This window comes from Myxocyprinus asiaticus, chromosome 21 (genome assembly GCF_019703515.2).
Source record: "Myxocyprinus asiaticus isolate MX2 ecotype Aquarium Trade chromosome 21, UBuf_Myxa_2, whole genome shotgun sequence".
Classification (NCBI taxonomy): domain Eukaryota; kingdom Metazoa; phylum Chordata; class Actinopteri; order Cypriniformes; family Catostomidae; genus Myxocyprinus; species Myxocyprinus asiaticus.
The window spans coordinates 17255480-17283287 of record NC_059364.1 but is presented as its reverse complement, the minus strand read 5'-3'; the positions used below and the strand labels follow the sequence as shown (position 1 = coordinate 17283287).

At 43.8% G+C, this 27808-nt stretch overlaps 1 protein-coding gene across 2 annotated transcripts; it reads right to left on the bottom strand.

Annotated features, from left to right (window-relative positions):
• Positions 1 to 3969: 3969 nt before the first annotated feature.
• Positions 3970 to 27295, bottom strand: LOC127412116 (SERTA domain-containing protein 4-like). 2 transcript variants are annotated; one of them, XM_051648203.1, is made up of 4 exons: positions 26800 to 27295; positions 9032 to 9202; positions 8691 to 8818; positions 3970 to 7207 (listed from the first exon to the last, which is right to left on the bottom strand). In XM_051648203.1, exons 2-4 carry the CDS (start codon positions 9183 to 9185, stop codon positions 6530 to 6532), a joined length of 960 nt encoding a protein of 319 aa, XP_051504163.1. In that variant the 5' UTR covers positions 9186 to 9202; positions 26800 to 27295; the 3' UTR covers positions 3970 to 6529. The 2 variants fall into 2 exon arrangements, with proteins under 2 accessions (XP_051504163.1, XP_051504164.1); XM_051648204.1 differs by having other exon boundaries at positions 3970 to 7204.
• Positions 27296 to 27808: the final 513 nt, after the last annotated feature.

Sequence of the window (27808 nt, the reverse complement as noted above, 5' to 3'; positions counted from 1 at the left end):
TGCTGACAATTCTGCTCACCCTGCGGAGGTTTCTGCCGTTGATCCAGGGCAAGCACGTGTTAGTTTGGACAGACAACATGGCAACGGTAGCATATGTCAACCGCCAAGGCGGTCTGCGCTCTCGTTGTATGTCACAACTCGCCCGCCGTCTCCTCCTCTGGAGTCAGCAGCACTTCAAGTCACTGTGAGCCACTCACATCCCGGGCAACCTCAACACTACAGCGGACATGCTGTCATGACAGGTTACCTTCAGGGGAGAGTGGAGACTCCACCCTCAGGTGGTCCAGCTGATTTGAAGCCGATTCGGACAGGCACAGGTGCACCTGTTCGCCTCCCAAGAATCCTCCCCACTGCCCGCTCTGGTACGCCCTGACCGAGGTCCCCCTCGGCATAAACACGCTGGCACACAGCTGGCCCCCTGGCATGCGCAAATATGCGTTTCCCCCAGTGAGCCTACTTGCACAGACCCTGTGCAAGGTCAGGGAGGACGAGGAGCAGGTCATCCTGGTAGCACCCTACTGGCCCACCCAGATGTGGTTCTCGGACCTCACGCTCCTCGCGACAGCCCCCCCCGGCGAATTACCCTGAGGAAGGACCTTCTTTCTCAGGGACAGGGCACCATCTGGCACCTGAGACCAGACCACTGGTATCTCCATGTCTGGCCCCTGGACGGGACGTGGAAGACCTAAGCGGTGGAAGACATGATCACTCAGGCTAGGGCCCCCTCTATGATGCGCCTGTATGCCTTTAAGTGGCGTCTGTTCGCTAAGTGGTGTTCTTCCCAATGGGAAGACCCCCAGAGATGTGCAGTCGGATCAGTGCTTCCCTTCACGCAGGAGAGGTTGGAAGGGAGGCTGTCCCCTTCCACCTTGAAGGTGTACGTTGCCGCCATAGCAGCACACCACGACGCAGTCGACGGTAAGTCCTTAGGGAAGCACGACCTGATCATCAGGTTCCTAAGAGGTGCCAGGAGGCTGAATCCCCCCAGACCGCACCTCGTTCCCTCATGGGACCTCTCTGTAGTTCTTCAGGATCTACAGAGAGCCCCCTTTGAGCCTTTGCAGTCAGCCGAGCTTAAGGCACTCTCCTTGAAGACTGTGTGGTGTACACCCAGTACACGTGCTAACTAAGAGTCCTGTTCTGGGGTAGGTGCTCCGCATGTGGTGGTTCCCTGTAATGCTAACCCCATGCGATATATATCTTCCACTAATTCGTTTCCCTGTTGGCAAACTGCATCTTCCTTGGGCAGAGTCCCTCTGCCCCAGTCTCCATGTTTGTAGTAACTCCTCCCCCGTTGGGTAGGATCTACCTTGAAGACTCTCCACATGGTCGGAAAGACCATGTGATGTATTTTTCCACTTAAATATCCCCCCCTCTCTTTGGGTGAGGTGTGGTCTCCATGGTGTCTTCCTCTTGGGAGGGACACTCCCTGACTAGACCTGGTGGCCCAGTCAGATAATCCTCCTTCTTTTTTAGGGAGTGGAAAAAAGAAGGGGAAAAGAGGCCACGACTGGGTTAGCCTGTCTCTATCTTTTGGGTAGTCGACTTGTCCCCAAAGGGTCGTTTGACACTCATAACTATGTTGTGGGAGGTTATGTGTCGACCTGGTGTGCTGGCTATGAGGCACACAGTGGTCTGCCCCCCACACACCGCCAGTTCACGTAACACAGTTCAGCCAGTTGTGATGTTTCGTATAGGGACCCCTAGTGTCACTACATCGACACAACGTCGAGTGAGTGACAGATAGAGAACGTCATGGTTACTTGGGTAACCTCCATTCCCTGATGGAGGGAACGAGACGTTGTGTCCCTCCTGCCACAATGCTGAACTACCCACTGAAATGGCTGGACCTTGTCTCGACTCCTCAGCATAAAACCTGAATGAATGGTTGCATACCAGCTCCTTCTATACCCGTATGTCCGGGGGAGTGGCATGCAAATACCACTCACCAATTTTCATTGGCCTTTTATCAAAGACCAGAGGTGTCTCTGGCTCCCAAGAGTAACCCCTTGTGTCACTACATCGACACAACGTCTTGTTCCCTCCATCAGGGAATGGAGGTTACACAAGTAACCATGATGTTTTCTTTAAAAATGGTACAAATATTACCAATTCTCCAAGGGTATGCAAACTTTTGAGCACAACTGTATATATATTAGGCACGTGCCATGGGCTTTGAGACTGGGCAAACATCAAAGATTTTTAACACACATTATTAAACACTGTGCCCAAAACACATTATATGGGTGAGTGTAATGTCGCAGAAATGTTATAGACGTAAATTGTTGCCTTAGAACCCACCAGTCAATGGAAACAATTATGTCACAGTGGTGAACTTCATGACCAAATTGTTTTAAATTCAGGACAGTAATATTGCTCATATTACACACATTTTTATTATTGTCATACACCAATCAGCCACAACATTAAAACCATCTGCTTAATATTGTGTAGGTACTCCGCGTGCCGCCAAAACAGCACCAACCTGCATCTCAGAATAGCATTCTGAGATGATATTGTTCTCACCACAGTTGTACAGAGTGGTTATCTGAGTTACAGTAGACTTTGTTAGTTTGAACCAGTCTGGCCACTCTCTGTTGACCTCTCTCAACAACAAGATTGGTGGTGGTGTAGTGGGCTAAAGCACATAACTGGTAATCCGGTAAAGGTTGCTGGTTCAATCCCCACAGCCACCACTATTGTGTCCTTGAGCAAGACACTTAACTCCAGGTTGCTCCGAGGGAATTGTCCCTGTAATAAGTGCACTGTAAGTCGCTTTGGATAAAAGCATCTGCCAAATGCATAAATGTAAACAAGATATTTCCGTCCACAGAACTGCTACTGTTGGTAGCATGTTTTGCTGGTTGGTAGGATGTTTTTTGTTTTTGGCACCATTCTGAATAAATTCTAGAGACTGTTGTGCGTGAAAATCCCACAAGATCAGTAGTTACAGAAATACTCAAACCAGATAACTACTCTGTACAATTGTAGTGAGAAGAATAGCATCTCAGAATGCTATTCTGAGATGCGGGTTGGTGCTGTTTTGGTGGCACGAGGGGGACATACACAATATTAGGCAAGTGGTTTTAATGTTGTGGCTGATCTGTGTATACTGAGCCAAGCATGTTTATATCCTAAATCATACAATGAACCATAGTGCTGACATACAACAAAAAGAAAAAGATAGCCAGCAACTAGTTTCATAATCATAGACCTCACACGTCACTCTTCCCTCAGTTCAGAACCACTTGAATGAACAGCAGCAATTAACTAATCTGACCACCAAAGACAACAATCTTAACCTGAATGCACAAGGAAAATGTAACGTAGACATGAACTGTCCAGGAGAACCGATTCACTTAAGAGAGAGATGACACACGTTTAGATGAGCGTGTTTGATTAATCCCTCTTCTCCACAGCTGAGTTGGAAATACAATGTGAAAAATTTAGCGCTACAGCGCTACTCATTAGAAAATGCAACATCCTGAAAAAGCTACACTATTGTGAAAATATCTGAGCTACTGTCATACAACTGTGTTAGTAGCTTCACTACTTTTAGTTAACTACTCCGCAACAACTTTAATGAAGATTATAATAAACAACAACAACATCAAGATCTAGAATTCCATCTCCAAATGTTTACTACTTATATTGAAACAGTGTGCTCAATCTGAAAGCATCTCTCTCATCTCATCTCATGGTGCGAAGACATGTGCATTTGTGTGTTCATAATAACCACAGGGTGTATGTGCGTGTTTGCCATGAACCTCTTTTTCACCTCAGGGGATCCCAGACTGCTTTTCCAGTAAACATCGTTTCCATAGTGATAATGGAGTAGAGAGGAAGGAAGCAAAAAGGTGACAGCGAGAGAAATAAGAGAGAGAATGAGTGAGAGAGAAGGGGGGCAAAGAAATAAGCTGTGTGCCAGATATAATCACATCACAAGGAGATAAAGGGAACAATGTGAGCTGGGAATGATAATTCCTTTATTCTGAACATATTTCACAAATGTAACACACACATCCGAACTGAACAATGTTTAAGATTTCAAGCAAACTGTCCCAGCCTTATTCCTTTTCAACACTGTTGCTTGTATACGTTGTACTCATGTCTAAGGGTCTGCCGTTATCTATTTTAAGAAATACAAAAAAACTGTAAAGAAACTGCATAAACATCCTAGAAAAAAAAAAAGAAAAAAAGAAAAATGTGTGAAAACACAAAATGAGAATGCTCTGCTCTCATTTGTACCATGCAAATAATGACTTGAATCAGTGGGGACCTCAAGACAATAGACTTAAATGTCTTTATTTTGAGGTATTTGTCTGTGATACTGTCAGCTGGTGTGGAGTCGATTAGGAGGCTTTGTCTCTTGAATGTCAAAATACTCAAACGTTCAGGGTGCTAAAAGGATTAGGAATATTTTAAACATTATGGCCACTTTCAGGGCCTCATGCATTCTTTGTAAAAATCCACTGCATGTAAACAAGATGATCGTCAGCAACCCATGTCATGCATTTCTCATGTGCCTACGATATTCAAACATTTTTTAAGCTTTTCTAAATTTCTAAATATTTATCTCTTTCTTTTGCTCCCTTCCTTTTATTTTATTTTATTTATGTTTTTTTTATTTTTTTTTTTTTACAAAAAACATCTTTGTGGATTTAACTGGTTCAGTCACAAATATCCACAAACACAGCAAACAGATTAAACAAGTTAACATTTAAGGCACAGTACGGTAATTTTCACAAGAGACGAACTATCTGTGAATTTGCTGTCCCTCGTTTTGTGTTGTATTGAGCAATCTGAGAAGTACAAAAGTAGGTAGAAATAATAATAATAATAATACAAAAAAAATATTGGTAGTTTCTCACAACCCTATCTGAAAAGACCAGCTTAGGCCAGCATGAAATTCCAAGCTGGTGCACGCTTGTTGGTATGATGGTTAGTGGTCATCTAGAGCTGATCTAGTTGTTGGACCAGCCCAGCCATGCTTTTCACCTGCAAAACTTAGCTGGTGAAGTTGGTTGGCCAACACAATAACTGCATTTCCACCATCAGGCCAAACGGGTTTTGTTGCAGAACTGAGCCGTTCCATTCTGTTCTGGGCTCGTTGGCATGGATATGGTTTCTTTTTCCACTGTAGTGCTGTGAAATCAGGATTACAATGGACTGACTGAGCAAGTGACCAATTGTGAATCGCCACGTCACTACAGGCCTTTCACCAGGGGTGCGCTTCCCAAAAGCATCGTTAGCCAACTATGGTCTTAAGTTTCATCATACCAGCACAGTTTAAACAGTTGGAGTTTCCCGAAACCATATTTCCAATGAACATTCACAAACAACATAAAAAATTTGTGTGGTTTGAACTGCAGCTTTTTACCTGTTGTAAGAAGCATAGTTCCCTGTAAGTTTGCTGTGTGGACATAATTTCACTTCAATGAGGCTTCTTTATCTTAAATTCCATATTTACCTTTCATTCTGTCAAGATTTTGACCATGTTTTCATGCGTTTAAAAAAAGGATTTATTCTGGGGTTTTGCAGAAAGTGGCGTTCTGAAACGTCATGTAAACACAAATGCAGCCGTTTAAGGGATTAAAGTCTGTTAAAAGAAAGCACTTTATCACACAGTTTCTGTCGGAGAATACGGCTTTTATTTGTTATGTTAATGCATAAGTGGTGTTAAAATGTTTTTGAAGAGTGAGCATGTGCATATTTGCTCAAGTGTGTCAGGGGAACCCCAAAGTCTGATGTAGAGGGAAACCAAGCTATTGCAGAGCAATGTATCTGTGGCATTACAAAGTGCATGCCGCTTTTGTGTCTTCAGCAGCTTACTCGCATTAAATGGCTTTCTGGTGTATGCGTAAATAAGCTATTATAATTTAATATTTGCAGTAATTATTACTCCACCCCCTGTGTAACGTCATTAACGACAACTCTATATTGTTGAACCAACGTGGTTCGAACGATGGATGTGCGGCATAGTAACTACGGTTTTGAGAAACAGTCGTGACTAGCTAGTTAATTTTTCCAAAGATGAATGGTACTATGGTGGTTAAGCAGTGAGTAACGTCATTGTATGGAAAAGCACCCCAGAACGGTTCTCTAACCTGAGTATGGTTTGTTAAACATGCTGAGATTTCCAGGCCGGGTACGGTTTGTAATCAAACTATACCGAGCCCTGCTCAAGTAGAAATGCTACTGAAACGGTTACTCACCATGCTCAGAACAGTTTGGCCTGATGGTGGAAAAGCTGTTGTTTCTGGTGAAGTTAGTTTACCAATTAGTTGGTTAAGCTAGTTAAGAAGCCTGGTGGGGAAACTAGCATTCTAACATCCAAAACACAATATGCTGGTGACCAGCCATGCTGATCTTTTCAGCTGGGATTCCTGTTATATACTAGTGTTTCTAACAGATCTAAAAGGCTGTTGGAAACCAGTTTCTAACCTTGTTTCCACAGCAAGTGTTTCCCCCACATGTGAGCCCTCGCTAGGGCCCCCTGGTGTCCAGTCCCAGTAGCATCTGAAAGCCATCACTGTGAAACACCTACTGTAACCTCCCCTCCTCTAACCTTCTCTCTGTTTCTCTCTTTGCCCCCCTCTCTCTCTTTCTCCAAGGTCTTCTCATCCCTGTGACTCTGCACCCTTAGACTCTCCCATGTTCTGTTCTGCTCTCTGGTTTCAGTTTGATGCCGAGCCAGCATAGGACAAACAGAGTCCAACTCCTCTTCCTCATCACTGTCCTCCTCCTCCTCATCCACCAGCTGTGGAAATCTAACCGATGATGTTGATGAAGATGATGAAGATGGGTGGGAGTTGGAGTATACATCCTGTTCATACATTGACAGGGGAAGCTGGAGGTAGTGACCAGCTGCGTATAAACAGCAGCATGCAGGGACACACTCCGGCCCCTCCCTCCTCAGCAGACGCAGACGTTTGCGGTATGGCCTTGGCGGCGTCATGCAGGGCTGCAGTGCAGGAGGGGGGAGAGGTGTGTTTGTGGCTGAGGTTTGGCGAGGGCAGGGTGTGGCCGTGGGGCCCGACGTGAAGCACCAGTCTCTCTGAAGCAGGATTTCGTTTCTGAGACGCCGGAGGAGGTTGTTGATGAGCACGGAGCGCCGTAAGAAGGACTCAGGGTCATCCATGAAACGCAGCTTCTCAAGAGAGAGACGGAGAATGTGAGCACGCTCTTCCAGCACGGGTGACACCTGCTGGATCGGAGGAAAGCATGCACATTCATTAGTGTGGTAAGGGCAGTTGTAAAATGTGCACTTAGTTCTTTTTTCGCCATTAAAAATTATAAACACTCACATGAGATGAAAACTCCAGGCATATCAATAGCCTAATAAAAGTTGTATTTCACATAGAGTAGGTCACCTTATAGTGGCCTCCATACTGAGATCACATGATCAACTACCTACTATTTACTTTATCTCAATAACCACCCTGTTATTGTATAGTTCCACTTGCATAATAAATTAATCCTGGCTAATTGTGAAAAGCACATTTCTACAATGGCATCGGTAACTGAAAAGTCCAAGACGGCCATATCATCCAGAGCAAAAAACAAAAAAACAAAAAAACAAAAACAAAACAAAAAAAAACAATTTGCTTGTACTGTATTGATGATACAGTATGATATGAATTTAGGACTTTGAGATAAAATGTATATATATCTATAAGGTGATATCTAATTTTTTTCATAGCATTGATATGAAAAGCTAGCGTTAAACTGTGTTATGTGTGAGTTTTATGCCATGAGTAGTAGCATGTATGCAAATATTATGACAATGTATTCGCTATTGGTCAGATTTTAAAGACATTCTATCAATGTAAGTCAATAGGACATTTTCCAACTTTGATCTTGAAAGTCTTGAAAAGTACAACGTTTACAAAAAACAGAAATAGATGGCACACCTAAAGCTGCTACTGTAAATCTATCTACAAATTATCTACAAAGCAAAGTCTGACTGGTGTCTGTGCGTTAAGCAGATAAGGCTGAATTGTTTGCGAAAATTTTATACTAAAGCCCAAAATATACTTCAGTCAGTAAAGGACGCATGATGCAAATTTTTGTCATCAGGAAAGTGCTCGAGCACTGAACACGCTCAGCCCGATTTTTCTAAGCGCGCATCTTTAAACGCACAGAATGGCCTGGAATTATTTGCACTAATTAGTGGGTCCACAAGGTGGCAACACTCACATTTGAGCCATTACTGTCACGAAGAGGTGCTAGAAGAAGATGCAGTTGATGTTAAACAACAGGAGACGAATGTAGAAACAACAACAGTGGATGTGCATGTCAAGAATGAATGTGTGAGAAGGTCTGGAGATACCTGCATTTGTATAACTTGAGTCTGAAGTCATGCATGGGCTAACCGCCTGTGTATGCGCACAGTCAAATGAAGTATACTTTGACAGGCTCGCATTCAACTCGACTGCGTTCATGTCAAAACCAAAGTATACTTTAGGCTTTAGGGTTAGGCGTTCAGATCAAACCCTAACCAGAATGTTTGAGGAATATCAATGAGTATTAATATCACAGCCTTGCAATCACTGTATTTATGAATTATTAAGCAGGATTATGAAGTGTTTTGCAGGTTTATAAAGAGATGAGCAACATTTGCAGTCTTATGCTTGGTTATGAAGTGTTGTGTCAAAATCTGCAGTATTATGCAGAGCTAATAGACTCACAGTGTGACAGTAACTCCTGAATCTCAGTACAGGTTCTTCATCCTCAACAAATTTCCTCTTAAAATAAGAGATCCGTGATACAGCCACACGATCCACCATATGATCAGAGGCTCGTCTGTAATGGGGCTCTGGAGATAAAATGGGAAGATTAAAATAGAGATTCATTAATATGCTACATTTTCTAGAACAAAGACTGGAATGAAGTACTAGGGGGATTTGTAGTTGTTTAAGTTCCAAACCTGGAAAACAGGTTTAAAAAAATATGTACTCAACTTTGGTACTGATCAAGACATAATAATATTTTTTAATATTTCTTTACGGATGCAATTATAGTATCAAACCTTCTATAAGCCTTTGGGTGTCGCCCCCTGGTGATGAGGATGTTGAGACACATCTTTTGCTGCAATGCTCAGACTCCCAGATTGGCTGGTAGATTGGTGGCGGGGCTTCGGCCTCAGGTTCACAAAAGGGGTTCATAGAGAGGACTAAAGCCATGGTTTCACCTCACAGTTCTAAAGAACAAATAGACAAACATAATTTCAAAAACAATGTACTGTACATTAGGACATCATAATCATAATCATCATGATCATAATAGGTTTTCAACAGACAAAAAAAGTTGAGCATGAATTCTATGGACTTGAATGAGCCTGTGTGTATTTGTTAAAGGGGTCATATCTTAAATTTATTTAATAACTTATAATGTTATATATATATATATATATATATATATATATATATATATATATATATATATATATATATATAATAAAAAAAAAAAAGAAAATCATTAATTTTTACTTTCCACCCTCTTTCTGACCCTTATAATTAATCGGTCTGCTTTTTGCCTATAAGCATTCTATGAAAATGTGTAACTGTGCTTTACTGTGGCTTTGTTGTCAGATCCAATATAGTTTTTAACTGCCTCATTCTTCAACCTATTTGCAAAGCCTGCATTATCTTGTGACAGGATCAACAAAACATTCTGCTCTGAAATTTGCCACTCAATCTGTTTAGATCAGACAGAAATGAGCAGGCATCTTGTCAAAAAAAAATTTTGTCTGCTCATTTCTACAGTTAGAATACTTGCACTCAAAAAATGAAGTCATTACCCTTACTTAATTTAATTTGAAAAAGATTTTACTAGCAATTTAATGTCTTTCCAACGTTATTTAGTTGGATTAGGTCAAATCAATGTACTATAGAAGTTTTAACTCAACTTCATTAAGATCATCAAACTCAATTTACTAAGGTTTTATTCAGTTAATTTTCTTATGTTAGCCCAACTTAATTTATTTTAGTAATCATTAGTATATGCCAGGTGAGCAAGTGTAAGGACAGTGAAACTGCTGCTCTGTCAATTTAATTGCAACTGCTTACAGAGCTAAGCAGCACTCAAATAAAGCATCACTTGAAAGTGAATGTCCATCCTCAATCAAAGCACAAGGACCATTCTTCACCACAATTGTAACCCCCAAAATTTCAGCATAATAGACTTTATATATTTAATTTCAACACTTGTTCTCCCTATCCAGCCCATGCAAAACATCCTGGAAAATGGAAATCCCCTGCCCAGTTTTATCAATTATCACCACAAAAGAATTAATGTAATCCCAACTCAAATGTATTAAGTAACAGTGTTGGGTAAAGTTACTTTTAAAATTAACTCTTTATACCATTGCGTTACTCCTTAAAAAAAAGTAACTTAATTATAAAGTTATTTTTTATGGAAAGTAAAACGTTACATTACTTTTGCGTTATTTTTGCATTACTTTTTTCTCACAGCCACTTTCTCTTCTGCAGTGCTATGTATTCCATACAAATAAGCCATGCATTGCATACAAGAGACATTACAGGTCATGCTAGCTATTGTACAACACTCATGTCAAAACAACATAGTAAACAAACAGATATTTAGAAAGTAGGTCTTCACGTATTTATAATAAAGAATCAATAACATGAATATGCATGATATGTTTTTCCATCAACATGGCAACCAATATGAATAATGAAGAATAACCACTGTCTTACATAAAGCAGCAAAGTCCAACATTTATATGATTCATGTCATCATGTGCTGCCCATCGACAATGTCAGAGTCAACTTAAGATGTTTTTCAAAAGTCAGGATAAAATTCAGTAGGGAATGCTAGCCTAACATGTTCAAGGAATAAGTATCATGAATAAATGAATATTTTTCACTTAAGTCATCTCAGTACACACTTGTTTTGAGTTGATCCACAATGCATGCAGACGCCACAACTTCAAAGGCGCATGTTGATACAACTTGAATGAAATCGACCAAAATGTCATAAAAACGGTTTGTTACATTAATCAAACTGCTTGTTTATTATAAAACAAAAATTTAGAATATTTTTAGAAACTAAGTCATTTTCTCTGCATACACAATCGATGTAGAACGTTGCTTGGAGCCACTGATCCAGAGTCTTTTCTCATCCCATTCTCCCAGTTACAGGGAGCTCTAACACGGAGCAGCTCGGCTGCATAAGTCAGTGAATTGAGTGAGTTTTTCACCCTGTGTATCATGTCGTGGCCATTGGAAGACTAGTCTTATAATCCCCCTGCCTAAATGCATTTACTGATTTTTTAATGCAGTGTATATTAACCCATTAATCATTCGTGTTTCACTCAATCGAATGTTGACCTCATATTACGCTAAAACATGAAATGCGCATGCACATTAGTGAGTTGATTGACAGGTGATGTCTGTATCTAAAAGGTGATTGACTCTTTTACCTGCAAGGCCTCACACTCTATAGAACTACAATGCCCATCATTCACTACGTCTCCTCCCCGAAGTTTGGACACTTTTACTACTGATTTCTCGCAATGCAGGGACAGTAGAGGTGTACAAAAGCAACATGTTACTTTATTTAAAAAGTAACTCTGATATTATGGTCTAAAATAAAAAATATTGCGTTACTTTACTCATTACTCGGAAGTAATCTGATTACGTATCACACGTTACTTTTATCATGTTACCCCCAACACTGTTAAGTAAACCTCAATTTTTCCAATTTAAATGGATAGAATGCAATAAAATCAAAATGTTCTAGAATTGTGTTGCTTTAGTTGCTTTACACACAATCAAGAAAAATGTTTGACTTACATTTACACTTATCATTAGTTCCTCTAGTGTTAGGAAAAACATATTATTTATCCTACTTCCTCCATATTACCTCAATGTGACAACAAGTTTCCGAACACTGAATAGGCATTGATGACGTGTAAATGTAGGTGGTCATGTGTGTTACAATGTGTTCAAATGTATTCATCTGTTTCACATCAGAAAGTTGGAATAAGCCATTTTTGCAACTTCGTTTTAAAATATATACTTTCACTGGGGAGGCAGTTCTAAGTTCTAAAAGTTACAGTATGTTTTCATAGTACAATGGTCTCTCTTATCTCATCTCAAACTATCAAGGAAAATGTGATTCCTCATGATATGACCCCTTTCAAGAAAGCAACATATCCATAGCACAGTTCTATTGTTATTTCCTCTTGCTGTGAATATTACACTAACAAGACATTTAAAAAAACACATCAAGGCCCTTTAAAACAGCTAATATAGCTCAACCACACAAACACACACTCAAACACTCAGGTAACTAGACAGAGAAAGAGATTCAATAGAAGCTGCACAGAAAGGGAGAGTATCTGTTACTGTGATCTCTCTTTAATAATTTTGTTCTCTGTTCTACCACACACACAGTGACAGGAGCAAGAGAGGGAGAGTTCAGGATGACTGCCTCTACAAATGTCATTAATCTTCACTGAAAATTTCACACACACACACACACACACACACACACACACACACACACACACTATTTCTCTAATGTAGTGGCTTCCTTCTGGCACACATTGAACTGCTCAGCTATGCCAGGCTGTTCTGTATCACCAAGCCCGATTCTCACATGACAATAAAACAATATTTATTATGAACTACAAATAAATAAATAAAAAGACATTTATCTAGAACTGTAAAAATGCCACACATTTGCACACACACAGACGCAAATAATGTTCCTCCTGCAGTAAGCATAATTCTCCTGTAATAACCCGTCCTCTTTTTAGTCTGTGTCCGCAGGGTTTGGATCACACTGAGCTCATGTGAGCAAGACATGTTTAATCAGAGCGGATCCTGCTCTCCTCCTCTCTCTCATTCTGTCGTTACCTGTTTCTCATTCCGCCCACAACTCTGCTTTGAATTTACTCTTTAGAAGACAGAGAGTTGACACGAAGGAGAGCGTGTACACACACACACACACACACACACACACACACACACACACACACACACACACACACACATAAGCTGTATGTCTGTCTTCGTGTCTTTGCTCATTTTGTGCTTTTATGCACTCCCTCTCCATCTCTTTCACTCTTTTCATGTGAAGAAAACATAAAAAGGTGGTGGATCCCTTGAATTTGCACCTCATCAGTCATACACACATACGTGCACACAAATATCACAGGTTGTAGTGTGTGAGGACTGTGAAGCTCACTAGATGCTAAAACTACAAATTATACAACAGAGTTGATTTAGAAACCAGAGAAAGGGAGAGAAAAAATAAGTCAAACTCTGGAATCATGTTAGGAATAAGGTTTTAATTGTGCAGTTGTGTTTTTTCCAATGCAAAAACCACAATTGCAGGTTTCCATTGAGGTAATGTAGTTTTTGGCTTAACTCACTAAAACCAAAACATCCAATGCTCATGATGCTCTTCACTGGATCATAAAAGCTGTTAAAAAAAAATCTCTCTCTCTCTCTCTCTCTCTCTCTCTCTCACACACACACACACACACACACACACACACACATACACATGCAGACCCATACATGTTATTTAGCTTTTTAAATGGAGACATACCATATACTTTAATTGTTTTTTATATAGTGCTGTCAGTTTAACACGTTAATTTAGTGCGATTAATTATAAAAAATTATTATGTGTTAAAAAAAAAACAAAAAAAAAAAACACAATTTATCAAGCCACCTAACCTGTACATAAATTCCACAATAAAACGTCATGGTTACTTGTGTAACCTCCGTTCCCTGATGGAGGGAACGAGATGTTGTGTCGATGTAGTGACACTAGGGTTCACTCTTGGGAGCCCGAGACACCTCTGGTCTTTGATAAAAGGCCAATGAAAATTGGCGAGTGGTATTTGCATGCCACTCCCCCGGACATACGGGTATAAAAGGAGCTGGTATGCAACCACTCATTCAGGTTTTATGCTGAGGAGCCGATATAAGGTCCGGCCATTTCAGCGGGTAGTTCAGTGTTGTGGCAGGAGGGACACAAGTAACCATGACGTTCCCTATCTGTCACTCACTCGACGTTGTGTCGATGTAGTGACACTAGGGGTCCCTATACGAAACGCCACAACTGGCTGAACTGTGTTACATGAACTGGCGGTGTGTGGTGGGCAGACTACTGTGTGCCTCATAGCCAGCACACCAGGTCGACACGTAACCTCCCCCAACATAGTTATGAGTGTCGAACGGCCCTTTGGGGACAAGTCGACTACTCAAGAGATAGAGACAGGCTTAACCCAGTCGTGGCCTCTTTTCCCCTTCTCTTTTTCCACTCCCTAAAAAGAAGGGGGATTATCCGACTGGGCCGCCAGGTCTAGTCTGGGGGTGTCCCTCCCAAGGGGAAGACACAGCGGAGACCACACCTCACCCAAAGAGAGGGGGGGATATTTAAGTGGAAGAATACATCACATGGTCTTTCCAACCATGTGGAGAGTCTTCAAGGTAGATCCTACCCAACGGGGGAGGAGTTACTACAAACATGGAGACTGGGGCAGAAGGACTCTGCCCAAGGAAGATGCAGTTTACCAACAGGGAAACGAATTAGCGGAAGATATGTATCACATGGGGTTAGCCTTACAGGGAACCACCACATGCGGAGCATCCTACCCCAGAACAGGACTCTTAGTTAGCACGTGTACTGGGCCGGCAGCGAGTCTCTCCGAAACTCCAAACTCCAGGCACGTTTCGCTGACAGAGAACGCTTGCAGGTCTCCTACCCTTTTGATGGAAGTGAGCGCAGTCAGGAGGGCAGTCTTGAAGGAGAGTGCCTTAAGCTCGGCTGACTGCAAAGGCTCAAAGGGGGCTCTCTGTAGACCCTTAAGAACTACAGAGAGGTCCCATGAGGGAACGAGGCACGGTCTGGAGGGATTCAGCCTCCTGGTGCCTCTTAGGAACCTGATGATCAGGTCGTGCTTCCCTAAGGACTTACCTTTGTCTGCGTCATGGTGTGTTGCTATGGCGGCAACATACACCTTCAAGGTGGAAGGGGACAGCCTCCCTTCCAACCTCTCCTGCAGGAAGGAAAGCACTGATCTGACTGCGCATCTCTGGGGGTCTTCCCGTTGGGAAGAACACCACTTAGCGAACAGACGGCACTTAAAGGCATACAGGCGCCTCGTAGAGGGGCCCTAGCCTGAGTGATCGTGTCTACCACCGCAGGTCTATGCCAAGGGGAGCCTCGGTGAGGGCGTACCAGAGTGGGCAGTGGGAGGATTCTCAGGAGGCGAAAAGGTCCACCTGTGCCCGTCCGAATCGACTCCAAATCAGCTGGACCACCTGAGGGTGGAGTCTCCACTCTCCCCTGAGGGTAATCTGCCGTGACAGCACATCCGCTGTAGTGTTGAGGTTGCCCGGGATGTGAGTGGCTCGCAGTGACTTGAAGGTGGGCGAGTTGTGACATACAATGAGAGTGCAGTCCGCCTTGGCGTTTGACATATGCTACCGTTGCCATGTTGTCTGTCTGAACAAACACGTGCTTGCCCTGGATCAACGGCCGAAACCTCTGCAGGGCGAGCAGAAGTGCCAACAACTCGAGGCAGTTGATGTGCCAATGCAGTCACGGGCCCGTCCACAGGCTGGCGGCTGCATTGCCATTGCAAACAGTGCCCCAGCCCGTTTTGGAGGTGTCTGTCATGACCACGACGCGCCTCGAGACCAGTTCTAGAGGAACACCTGCCCAAAGAAACGAGAGGTCGGTCCAAGGGCTGAAAAGACAGTGACAGACCGGCGTGATGACCACACAATGTGTTCCGTGGTGCCATGCCCATCTCGGGACTCGAGTCTGAAGCCAGTGCTGAAGCAGTCTCATATTCATCAACCCGAGTGGGGTGGCTACTGCCGAGGATGCCATATGCCCAAAAAGCCTCTGAAAAAGTTTCAGTGGAACCGCTGTTTTCTGTTTGAATGCCTTCAAACAGGCCAGCACCGACTGGGCGCACTCATTCGTAAGGTGCGCCGTCAAAGAGACTGAGTCCAGCTCCAAACCAAGAAAAGAGATGCTCTGAACCGGGAGGAGCTTGCTCTTTTCCCAGTTGACCCGAAGCCCTAGTCGGCTGAGGTGTGAGAGCACCAAGTCCCTGTGTGCGCACAACATGTCTCGAGAATGAGCTAGGATTAGCCAGTCGCCGAGATAGTTGAGAATGTGAATGCCCACCCCCCTTAACGGGGCAAGGGCAGCCTCTGCGACCTTCGTGAAGACGCGAGGAGACAGGGACAGGCCAAAAGGGAGGACTTTGTACTGATACGCCTGACCCTCGAATGCAAACCGCAGGAAGGGTTTGTGTCGAGGAAGGATCGAGACGTGGAAGTACGCGTCCTTCAGGTCTACCGCCGCTAACCAATCTTGATGCTGGATGCTCGCCAGAATGCATTTTTGCGTCAGCATCTTGAACGGGAGTCTGTGTAAGGCCCAGTTCAGTACTCGCAGATCCAAGATCCAACACCGCCTTTTTTCAGTATGATGAAGTAAGGGCTGTAAAACCCCTTCTTCATCTCGACTGGAGGGACAGGTACTATCGTGCCCTTCCGTAGGAGGGTAGCGATCTCTGCGTGCAAGGTGGCAGCTTTTTCGTTCTTGAATACCGCTGAACCTGGGCGGGCGCCTGACGAACTGAATCGCATAGCCGAGTCGGACGGTCCGGATCAGCCATCGCGACAGATTGAAAAGCGCAAGCCACGTATCCAAGTTCCGCGCAAGGGGGACCAAGGGGACAACGTCGTCGGACGTACCGGCAGGTGGGGCCTCGCGGCGAGGCGTAGCCAGATGTGCCACATCACGTCGTGGCCGTGCTGAGTCTAGGGACATCGAAGCACTTACCTGGCTCCTTGTGACCACCCCTGGAACAGCCTGGGACTGGGGAGGAAGAGGCCTGTCCTCGTAACCCGTGGAGACTGCCACATCGGGGGCAGCTGTGTGCCACAGCTGGGCGCTCAGGGGCGGAAAGACCACCGCTGGAGCACCAATCCTGCAAGGAAAAACCTGTGGACGGTGGTCGTGATGACAAACCACAGATGTAGAGGAGGGAGAAGCCGCTGAAATGCGCCGTCAGATCCAGCAGAGGTAAATGAACAGTAGAATTCAGCTCAAAGAGCATGACCGTTCGGCTCTGAAGAGATAATCTGAATGAGTGGTTGCATACCAGCTCCTTTTATACCCGTATGTCTGGGGGAGTGGCATGCAAATACCACTCGCCAATTTTCATTGGCCTTTTATCAAAGACCAGAGGTGTCTCGGACTCCCAAGAGTGAACCCTAGTGTCACTACATCGACACAACCTTGAGTGAGTGACAGATAGGGAAGTGCAGATTTTCCTGATTTGCCACTTTTTGTCTAATCAATGTTATTTGGGGTCCTTTCTCAGCAAATATTGATTATATGCAATTAATTGTTATTAATTAATCGGCATGTCATGTAGAGGTGAGACTGTGTAAGACGTTTACAGAGGGGCAACAAAACCTGGTCTGAATTTATGACTTTCTTGTGAGAATACTGACAGTATCATCAGCCAATATAAATACACAGCAAGTTTATCTCACAGAATAGTTCACCCAAACAACTATATTCACTCACCATAATGTTGTTCCAAACCCATATGACTTTCTTTTATAAAAAGTCATTTAAAACCGAAGATACAATACCTTTGTGTGATGAACAGACAGAAATTTGTTATTCACTGAATATCTTGCATTTCTCATTTGTGTCCACATCCATTCAAATACAAAATGATCACACATGAACTCGACATGTTGCTACCGAATGTTCCATTACCTTAACCCCCCCCCCATTCTGCAGAGTAACTGACAAGTGCCATCTACAGTCAGACATCTATACACAAATCCAAATGGGTTTACCTTTTTTTGTGCCGTTATCGGCAGCCCCAAAGACACGGGTTCTGGTCCCATAGAAACCAGGAAGTAATCGCTTTGACATAATCATTGATTATCCTGATTCAGAGGTTGCATTTTCCCTCTGATATTACATTTTTACTCAACTGATGGTTAGGTTTAGGGTTGGGGTTTGGGTTAAGACGTATGGTTAATAAAATATGCATTCCTGTTGATTGTAGTATATAATTTACAACAAAAAAACTCTCTTTACAACTATTTTTTTTAGCGCCACTCTGTGGACATTTCACTGGAGCTCACACATGCCCATGTGTTCAACAACACTTCCAGCTTTGGCAACTGGGGGTAGTGCTTTTAATTTCAGTAAGAACAGACCGATGTCAGCTAAAGAAATTTCAACCTACTGTTGCAAAATTAAGAGTGAGATCAGTCTGTCAAATATGCCACCTTTTGATTTCGATTAGGGTTAGGGTAAGGATTAGGTTAGGGGCTCCCTATATCTTTGCTGGCAGTTTGGAGCTCCCGCATTATTCGTGACCAATCACTTGTCACTGATGTCAAACATGATGTGTTGTGTCCAAAGGTGCCTGATTTGATAAGAGCTATTGTAGAGGGCAAGATTTTCAGTGAATAATACTTAAATTTCAGTCTGTTCACCACAAAGAGCATATGGCTTCAGAAGACTTGGAATATAGCACACAAGTTGTATTGACCACTTTAATGATAATGTTATGGTGCTTTTTTGTCATTTCAGAGCCTGACAGCACCCATCGCCATTCACTTCTATTAGCTATATGGAAAAAAGAAGCCAGTACATTCTGTATATTTCACCTTTTGTGTTACATGGAAAATCATGTGGGATTAGAACAACATGAGGGTGAGAAAATTATGACAGAATTTTCCTTGTTGGGACAATTCTACTTTAATGAACACATATTGAGAACCCAGAGTGACTACAAAGAGTACTAACACAGTAACATGTGCGAAACACACCTTGCAGCAGTGAAGCACCAGTGTACCATAAGGTAAAAAAGGTTCCACACACCTCTGCAGGATCTACAATCCATCTGCTCAGAAACTGCGTTCTGTCTGGCTTCTGGAAGCATTTAAACCATGCGTGTCCTCTGGGTGCAGGACTTCCATTCAACAGTTTGGGGTAAAGCTTTCCGTGACCTGAATCTATCAGCGAGACAGAGGAGGTTTATTTAAGAATCAAAATGTCGCATTGGGGATCTATGCATATCCTGCAGACAGTAATCTAGGTCATTGTCTCTTTCATTCTCTTTCGCACATACACACTCGACAGAAAAAGAATGAAAGTAAGAGAATAAAGAAAAACAGGAACACCCTTCCCGCCTGCCAAAAGATCTGTGGCTGCTCAGCTTGTCTAGGTTATTTCCACATCAGAGACAGAGAGAGAGGGAATAAAAGAAAAGAGGGAAGAGGGGTAAAAGAGTTACACCATGTCTACACTGCAAGTTAGAGAATAATAATACATTTGCTTATTGTGCATATCCGAGTCCATTTGACATCAGAGTTCGGTTTGTTTGGTTGATGTATGAGTGTTTTTTGAACTCAAGGGTGCACCAGTGAATTGCACTCAAGTCCAGTTGAAAAGCAGGTCTGGTGTACAGATTGAAAGCAATCTGCTAACTTGTAGAAGTGCACCGCTATTGATGATGTATAATTTGCGTATTCACTTCTTCTATAATAGTACATAGCTGCTTGTCTCTGAATGATTTGGTTTCAGAGAGTAGAATCGAACTCTGATTCAAACCAAGTGTATCAACAACCTGAGAGGAGAGAGAAAAAAGTGTGGTCAACTCTGTTCCATCATTTAGTCCAGCCTCACTGAGTGTGAGTATACAGTATGTGTGAGAGGTTGTGCTGTAACATGATCGTGTTGACGCAACTGTTAGGAGTCAGCGCCTGAGGCATTGCATGTGAAAGTGTGTGTATGTGTTTGAGACAGAAAGAGTGCAGCACGTGCTCTGTGTAAACTCAAAAGGGAAGTGAAATCACTGTGCTATTGCTCATATGAGTGTGATATTCACATTATTATGGGCTCGCTAGCAATAACGTTGTGATTTAACACTGGTTTTCAGACAGCCACACTGTTATCTGAGTGTGTGCGTCCAATCGAAAAGCGTTAGATAATATACAGATTGGGGAGAGTGTGCTTGTACCTAATTTAATGACAGAACAGTTTACAACATATACTATATTGTGGATTTGAGTAGTTGATGCATAATGTGTTTAATGAAAAAAAATAAAATTTATATGGAAGTGTACATCTTTAGTCGTGTAACGGGTTACCATTTAAAAAAATGCTTCCCATTTTTAATGACATTTTTGCAGCCTGATCTCATGAAAATTATGTTACTTTAGCAGAGGTGAAATGTCCACTGTGTGCGCTAAAAGAGACTTACATTTTCTTCCAAACAGATGAGGTTTTTAAGATTAATGCTCTATCAAGTTTTAAATCAATAAAACATACCTCCCTACCTACACCTTAAGCCTAAACCTAACCAATAGTGTGATAAAAAGCAGATGTGACATGAAAAATGCAATTGCTGAAGCAAAAATGTCATTTTGCACTTTCGGCTCATGTGACGACTTGTGTGCTCTTCAGGACTCGTACCCCAGTCCATTGCATCAAAAGTGCAATGCTCTGTCAGTTAAGCTGCAACACAATTTAATTGACCCTGAACAAACTTGTAAATGTAGTTGGTTATGTAACGCAAACATTAAAATTGACTTACAAGTCACGCACTACAGTAAAAGTGTTTTGATGTCATAAGATAGCATTGTGTTAGGAACAGGGCGAAAATACGTTTTTATTAACTGATAATCTGCTGTTTTACTAGCTATTTGTGTGAAAGGGACAAAAAGCCATTGTTGCAGCATTACGGATAACAAGCCATGTAAATATAATTTTGCAAAAATGTAGGTATAGTAAAGTGATTCTGAGACCAAGTTGCATTTTTTGCCTTTACTGGTTCATTTGAAATGTTCCTGTGGTGTGACAAATACATTTTTAGGTACAAATATTCCATGTACTCTCTAAATTAATGTTAGATCATAAAAGACACATGCATGATAATTAAAAATATATATAGCAAAACTATGTTTAAAATAGTAAGAGTATAGCTTTTCACAACGCAGTATACATGTCAACTTCCCACTTACAATTTATATTATGTTGTGGCGAGGGCGTAGTTGAGTGTCCGTCCAAGCGGTAAGGATTCATCCCTGGGTGACAGTTAGGTCTAACAGCTGTTTCTTGTTGCAATAATCCGGAAAGAGTGATAAGAGCCCACACCAGAGCCCAGAGAGAGAGAGAGAGAGAGAGAGAGAGAGAGAGATACACAGGAGTGTGACGCATTCGAGTATTGACCCCGACTTTGAGTGTTATTGTGTAAATAAAGAGTTTAAAGTTACCAGAACCACACTTTCTCATTCCCTATACCGACCAGTCCTGTTATAGTGGTGCCGAAACCCGGGAACCTTGAGGAAGATAATACAATGTCATGGAGTCCTCACCGCTGGCCGAAGTCATTAAGTCCCTCGCCAGTATACACCAGGCGTAACACCAGGCCCTGCTAGAGCTGCATCGAGACCAAGACCAGTGTTTCCAGGCGATTCACCAGGCTCAAGCAGAGGACCGGCAGGTGCTCCAGAGCTTCATACACCAGGAGCCAGGCTTAGCCGTGACCCCGGACTCAACACCTTCCATGCCCACTCTCACCCTGATGAAAATGGGCCCACATGATGAACATTCCTCAAGTTGTTCGAGTGAATGGCGGAGCTGTGGAAATGGCTGAAATCACAGTGGGCGGCCTGCCTCCTGCCGCTGTTGTCCGGGGAAGCCCAGCTCGCAGCCCAACATCTGCCTGCTGCAAACCTCCTGGTATATGAGGACTTAAAGAAAGCCATCATGCAACAGGTCAGCAGCAACCCCGAGCAACAACGACGGCACTTCCGTTCGCTGATGCTGAGTGAGCGCAGCCGCCTGTTTGCGTTCACCCAACAGCTCCGTGACGCCTGCTGGAAGTGGTTGCTGGTGGAGGAGTGTGACGCCGAAGGAGTCATTGATCTGGTGGTGTTGGAGCAGTTCGTCCTTCATCTGCCGACCGGAACAGCAGAATGAGTCCAGTGCCACCACCCGGCGTCACTGGACAAGGCCGTCCAGCTGGCTGAGGACCATATGGCGGCATACCTAGAGGAGGACAGCCCTCGTTTTCTCTACTCCACCCCCCCGTGTCTGGTCACCGCCCCACGTTTTCTCCCAAACCCGCTCCCCGGTCCTGGGGGTTTGTTCAGCTGGTGGTTCCCCCTGTCTCTTCTCACTCTTCTCCCCCCCCCCCTTCTCACTCTTCTCCCCCCCCCCCCACAGGTTGGTGAATCCGCTGCCGTGGGTGCGGGCATAGTGTCTGGGCTGGCTTGCTGGAGTTGCGAGGAGCTAGGGCACTTTCTGGACCAATGCCCAGTGATGGAGCTGGGAGTATTGGTCCGGGTCCCCGACACACCACGGGCCGAGGCTTTGGGTATGGGGTGGAGGGTGAAGGTGAGGTGTGTGCATGGGAATATTCAAAGCTACCCTATAGTGACAGTCACTATTCAGTTTTGGGGACAAAACATAGTATCAAGGCTGCAGTTAATTCCCGCCTCACCAATCCACAAATTTTGGGAATTAATTGGCCGGCATTTACTTCTTTATTGAGGGGCATGTGTGTGGATGGGTCCTGCGACAAAGCGTATTGGTGTGTGGTGTGTGACTTGCTAGCTGGGGAGGCGGAGCCAGGGCTGAATACATCAGCTCCATGTCAGGATGACGTAAGGGAGGGGGAAGTCTCGGCTTCCCCAGCCCTTAGAGGATTCCCTGCTGGGGATTTCCCTCTGGAGCAGTCATGAGACGAGACCTTTAGGCACGCCTTTGATCAAGTGAAAGTGATTGATGGTCAGTGTCTCTGGCCAGATGTTGCACTCACACATCAGTATTTTTCAATTATTAAAGATAGGTTGTATCAAGTGACACAGGACCCTCAAACAAAAGAAGATACAACCATTTGTTGATACAGAAGAACCGTTGGGAAATGCTATTCAGATGGCTCATAATAATCCAATGGTGGGTCACTTAGGGCAAGAAAAATCACTAAACCATCTAATGTCCCATTCCTATTGGCTGGGCATTCACAGGGATGTTCACAGGTGGTGTGCAGCTGCCATGAATGTCAGTTGGTGAATCCACCGGCCACCCCAAAAGTGCCATTGCGCCCTCTGCCGTTAATCAAGGACATGTTCGAGAGAATTGGCATGGACCTCGTCAGGCCATTAGAACGGACGCCACGTGGACATTGCTTTGTGTTTTTTCTGGTGGATTATGCAACACGATATCCGGAAGCAGTGCCTCTGCGCAACATTTCAGCACATAGTGTTGCGGAGGCACTCTTCAGAATAATCTCCCAATCGAGGCACTACTTTTATGTAACGTACACTATGTGAACTGTATGAATTATTGGGTATTAAATTGATTCGCACCAGTGTTTATCATCCACAAACAAATGGGTTGGTTGGACGATTTAATAAAACCCTGAAAAATATGATTTGTAAGTTTGTGCACGAGGACGCTAGAAATTAGGATAAGTGGTTCGAACCCCTGTTATTTGCAGTCTGAGAGGTCCCCCAAGTCTTCACAGTGTTTTCCCCATTCGAGCTGCTATATGGGTGTCGGCCAGTGGCGTGCTCAACGCCATGCGGGAAGCTTGGGAGGAGAGACCTTCTAACAGTAAAAATGAAATTCACTGCATTCTTGATCTTAGAGCAAAACTCCACACTTTGGGTCAACTAACACAGGAGAATTTGCTCCAAGCTCAAGAAAGCCAAAGAAAGCCGGCTGTGTGATAGGGGAGCTCGGCTACAGGAATTTGCACCAGGAGGCAAATTGTTTGTATTACTCCAAACTTCAAGCTCCAAATTACTCACCAAGTGGCAAGGGCCCTTTGAGGTCACACGACTAGTGGGAGATCTCGATTTTGAGGTAAAACAAACAGATAGAGGTGATGCACATGAAAAATACCATCTCAACCTCTTGAAATTATGGAGAGAGGTGGTCCCTGTGATGTTGGTGATGGTGGTTCCGGAGAGGGTGGAGCTCGGGCCAGAGGTGAACTTAATCATCTCACCCCGTTCACTTGTGGAGACCACCTCTCACGTCTCAACTCACAGATGTTGCTAAATTGCAGAAAGAATTTGCAGACGTGTTCTCGCCTCTACCTGGTCGTACAAACCTCATACAGCACCACATCGAGACTACGTCCTGGGTAGAGGTATGTACTCATCCCTACCGATTTCCCGAGCACAAGAAAAAAGTGGTACGAGAAGAATTGGATGCAATGCTTGAGATGGGAGTTAAAGAAGAATTCCACAGTGACTGGTCCAGTCCGGTAGTGCTGGTTCCTAAGAGTGACAGGTCGGTCCATTTCTGTGTGGATTATCAGAATGTAAACGCATATCCAATGCCTCGTATTGATGAACTGTTCGATCAGTTAGGTACAGCTCGTTTTTATTTGACACTGGATTTGACAAAGGGCTATTGGCAAATCCCCTTAACCCCAATATCCTGTGATAAAATGGCCTTCTCCTCACCGTTTAGCAATTCGTCACGCTTCCATTCGGTTTGTTTGGGGCTCTGGCTACGTTCCAGCAGCTTATGGACCGAATCCTAAGACCGCACGTTGCTTATGCCACATCTGAGGGCTGTCCTGAGGTCACTGAGGTGAGCAGGGCTCACGGCAAACCCGAAAAAGTGCGCAATTGGGCAGGTGGAGGTACGGTATCTGGGCTTCCACTTGGGCCATGGGCAGGTGCGGCCCCAAATTGATAAAACCGCAGCGATTGCAGCCTCCCCGAGACCTAAGACCAAAAAAGGAGGTAAGACAGTTCCTGGGGCTGGCTGGCTACTATTGTAGGTTTGTATCTAATTATTCGGCTGTCACCGGCTCACTGACTGATCTTACTAAAAAGGCAGCACCAGATCCGGTCCAATGGATGGAGCAGTGTTAACAGGCATTTATGCAGGTGAAAGCTGTACTTTGTGGCAGGCTGCTTTTACATACACCTGACTTTTCTCTTCCTTTCATTTTAAAGATGGACGCTTCAGACAGGGGGTTGGAGGCAGTGCTCTCACAGGTGGGGGAGGGGGAGGAATGGCCAGTGCTGTACATTAGTCAGAATCTCTCTTTGAGAGAGACTAAGTACAGCACTGTGGAGAAGGAGTGGTGGGCAGGCCGGATGGCTCCTTGGCCTGAGTCAAGTAGTGGGGGTGTGTGGCGAGGGTATGGTTTAGTGTCTGACCAGGGAGAGGGGAAGCAGTAAGGATTCATCCTTGGGTGACAATTAGGTCTAACAGCTGTTTCTTGTTGCGGTAATTTGTGAAGAGTGATAAGAGGAGCCCACGCCAGAGCCCAGAGAGAGAGAGAGAGAGAGAGAGAGAGAGAGAGAGAGAGAGTGATACACAGGTGTGTGACTCATTAGAGTATTGACCCTGACTTTGAGTGTTATTGTGTGATTAAAGAGTTTAAAGTTACCTGAACCACGCTTCCTCATTCACCATACCGACCAGTCCTGTTACATATGTCCATTTGCATGCAATGACACTTTTAAGAAACTTTTTATGACTTTTAATACTGAATGTTATTGAAGGTTTGATGATCTATACAAGGAAGATGATCTATACAAGATATGCAGAAAGCCATGTCAAGTCCCAAACCACAGTTTTGTTAAACTGACCAGACTGCAGGCTGGAATGGGTTATATTCCAGGTTTTTAACTTTTAGACTAGATGATTATGAGCACTCCCTTAACAAACCACAGACTCCACGGTCTCTTGAAGTAAATCCTCACTGTGCCCAGACACAAATCACCAGAACGGACTGATGTGAACCACAGGCAGTAAATGATTGCGTGGGTTTTCCTTTGTGCCTGCTGTAGATTGAGGGATCAATGTGTGGCGGCATGCCAGACACTCTTAAACTGGCACAGTGTTCTCAAGGGGAATACCCACACACACACACACACACACACACACACACAAACACTTCTGCCCCCCGGCACCAGGAACAGATGCCACAGCCAGCGCAGTGAAACCCTCACTGATAATGAACCAAGAAATAATCTCTCTCTCTCTCTCTCTCTCTCTCTCTCACACACACACACACACAAACGCACACTTTACCTCAGCTATGCATAACAACACCTCTCTCTTACACAACAATAACAATAGCCTCACATAAACAAACACTCATTCACATGCACAATACTTGTGCATGCAGCTCTTTCGTGCATTACACTACACAAACACTGAAGCACAGTTTTTTCTTTCTTTCTGTAAACAGTAATTGCTCATTCATGAGGACATCTATAAAGTTAAGGTGCTTTAATCCTGTACACTCCATCTCCTTGTATGGGAATTAAGCAGTAACAGAATTCTGGCACGCACATCTCTCTCTCTCTCTCTCTCTCTCTCTCTCTCTCTCTCTCACACACACACACACACACACACTATTATTTTATTATTACAAGCCATAATATCATGATAATAACATGGGGGGATAAACACCTCTTTTCATACATCTCACCTCGCACACAGAATGCATACATTATCTATCTATCTATCTATCTATCTATCTATCTATCTATCTATCTATCTTTGATGTTTATTACAACATACAGTCTCATAGTCAATGTGTGTACTTAAGTGCGTTGCAACAAAATTAGTTTTAACACTTAAAAATCATAAAAGGTTAGTTAATCTATACTGGCACTGTGCCATGCCCCACTGGACCGTTAAAGTCCCGTCTACCTCCGGAGGCTGGTGTCTCATAACTCTGTCTGAATCTGAATAGATGTTGCTATTCGTTACCTTTAACTGTGTTGATGTCTGGACTTGACGTCTTGTTCTAAATAGGTAATCAGGTATATCGTTATGCACACAGTCTAGTTTTCCTCCGGTGGGTTGCGGTGCTGTTGTTCAGCTGCGTTCATTCTACTTGTCCACGATCCATTAGCGCAAGCCTCCCGATAAATGATCACATTCGACGACAAAGCAGTGTGCCTTCGCATCAATTAGCGCCCGAACAAAGCCGCTGTAATGTCACGGAATCTCCGCTGTGACCGCGCAGGTCGCCTTGCTTTGTGCCACAGTGACCTCAACGGCAGACGGTGCAACGTTGCAGTGTTCGCTTTGAACTAGGCTCGTTAACGTCTGTGAACACGACCAGCTTTGCCCCATTCCTCAGAATAAACAGCAGCACCTTTCAGCTCAGGATCCGTCGCGTCCCGTCCTAGCAGCAGCGCTTCCCCTGTGGTTTGGGTGTCTGGTTTTGGTCAGAGGAGATGCGTTTAACTTATGCCCGGGAGCGAGCAGAAGAAGAGGAGCGGGGCGGGCACGCGGCCAATCATCTGTTAGACATTTCTCATTTCGGGAGCGGGGCTTCGTATTTTCCAGCCGCGCTCCTGAGCGCTTTTCTTTAGTGTTTCCTATAGATGAGGTATAGAATGAAAGCCCAGCCCTGCTGATTTTGGATTATTTTCCCTTGCTCCCTCATCTCTCTGTTCTCTAACACACTCAGACTCATGTTGGCATGTTTAGAACATGTTGGCATGTTTTAGACCTATATTATGTCCCATTTGTGATTTTATTTTTATTTATTTATTTAGTGAGGACTATTACAAATCTGTTTTAAGAGGTTTTACTGTATCTGTGAGGGCATTTTCAGTTATTTGACCCCCACAAGTCAGTGAAAAAACACACACAAAGGCTTTTTTCTTGCTCACTTTCCCTCTCTGACTCCAGGTTCCAAAAAACACACCCTGTTTCTAGTTAGAAGCAGACATCCACTACTCTGCCAAAGTCTGTAATTTATTTTCTT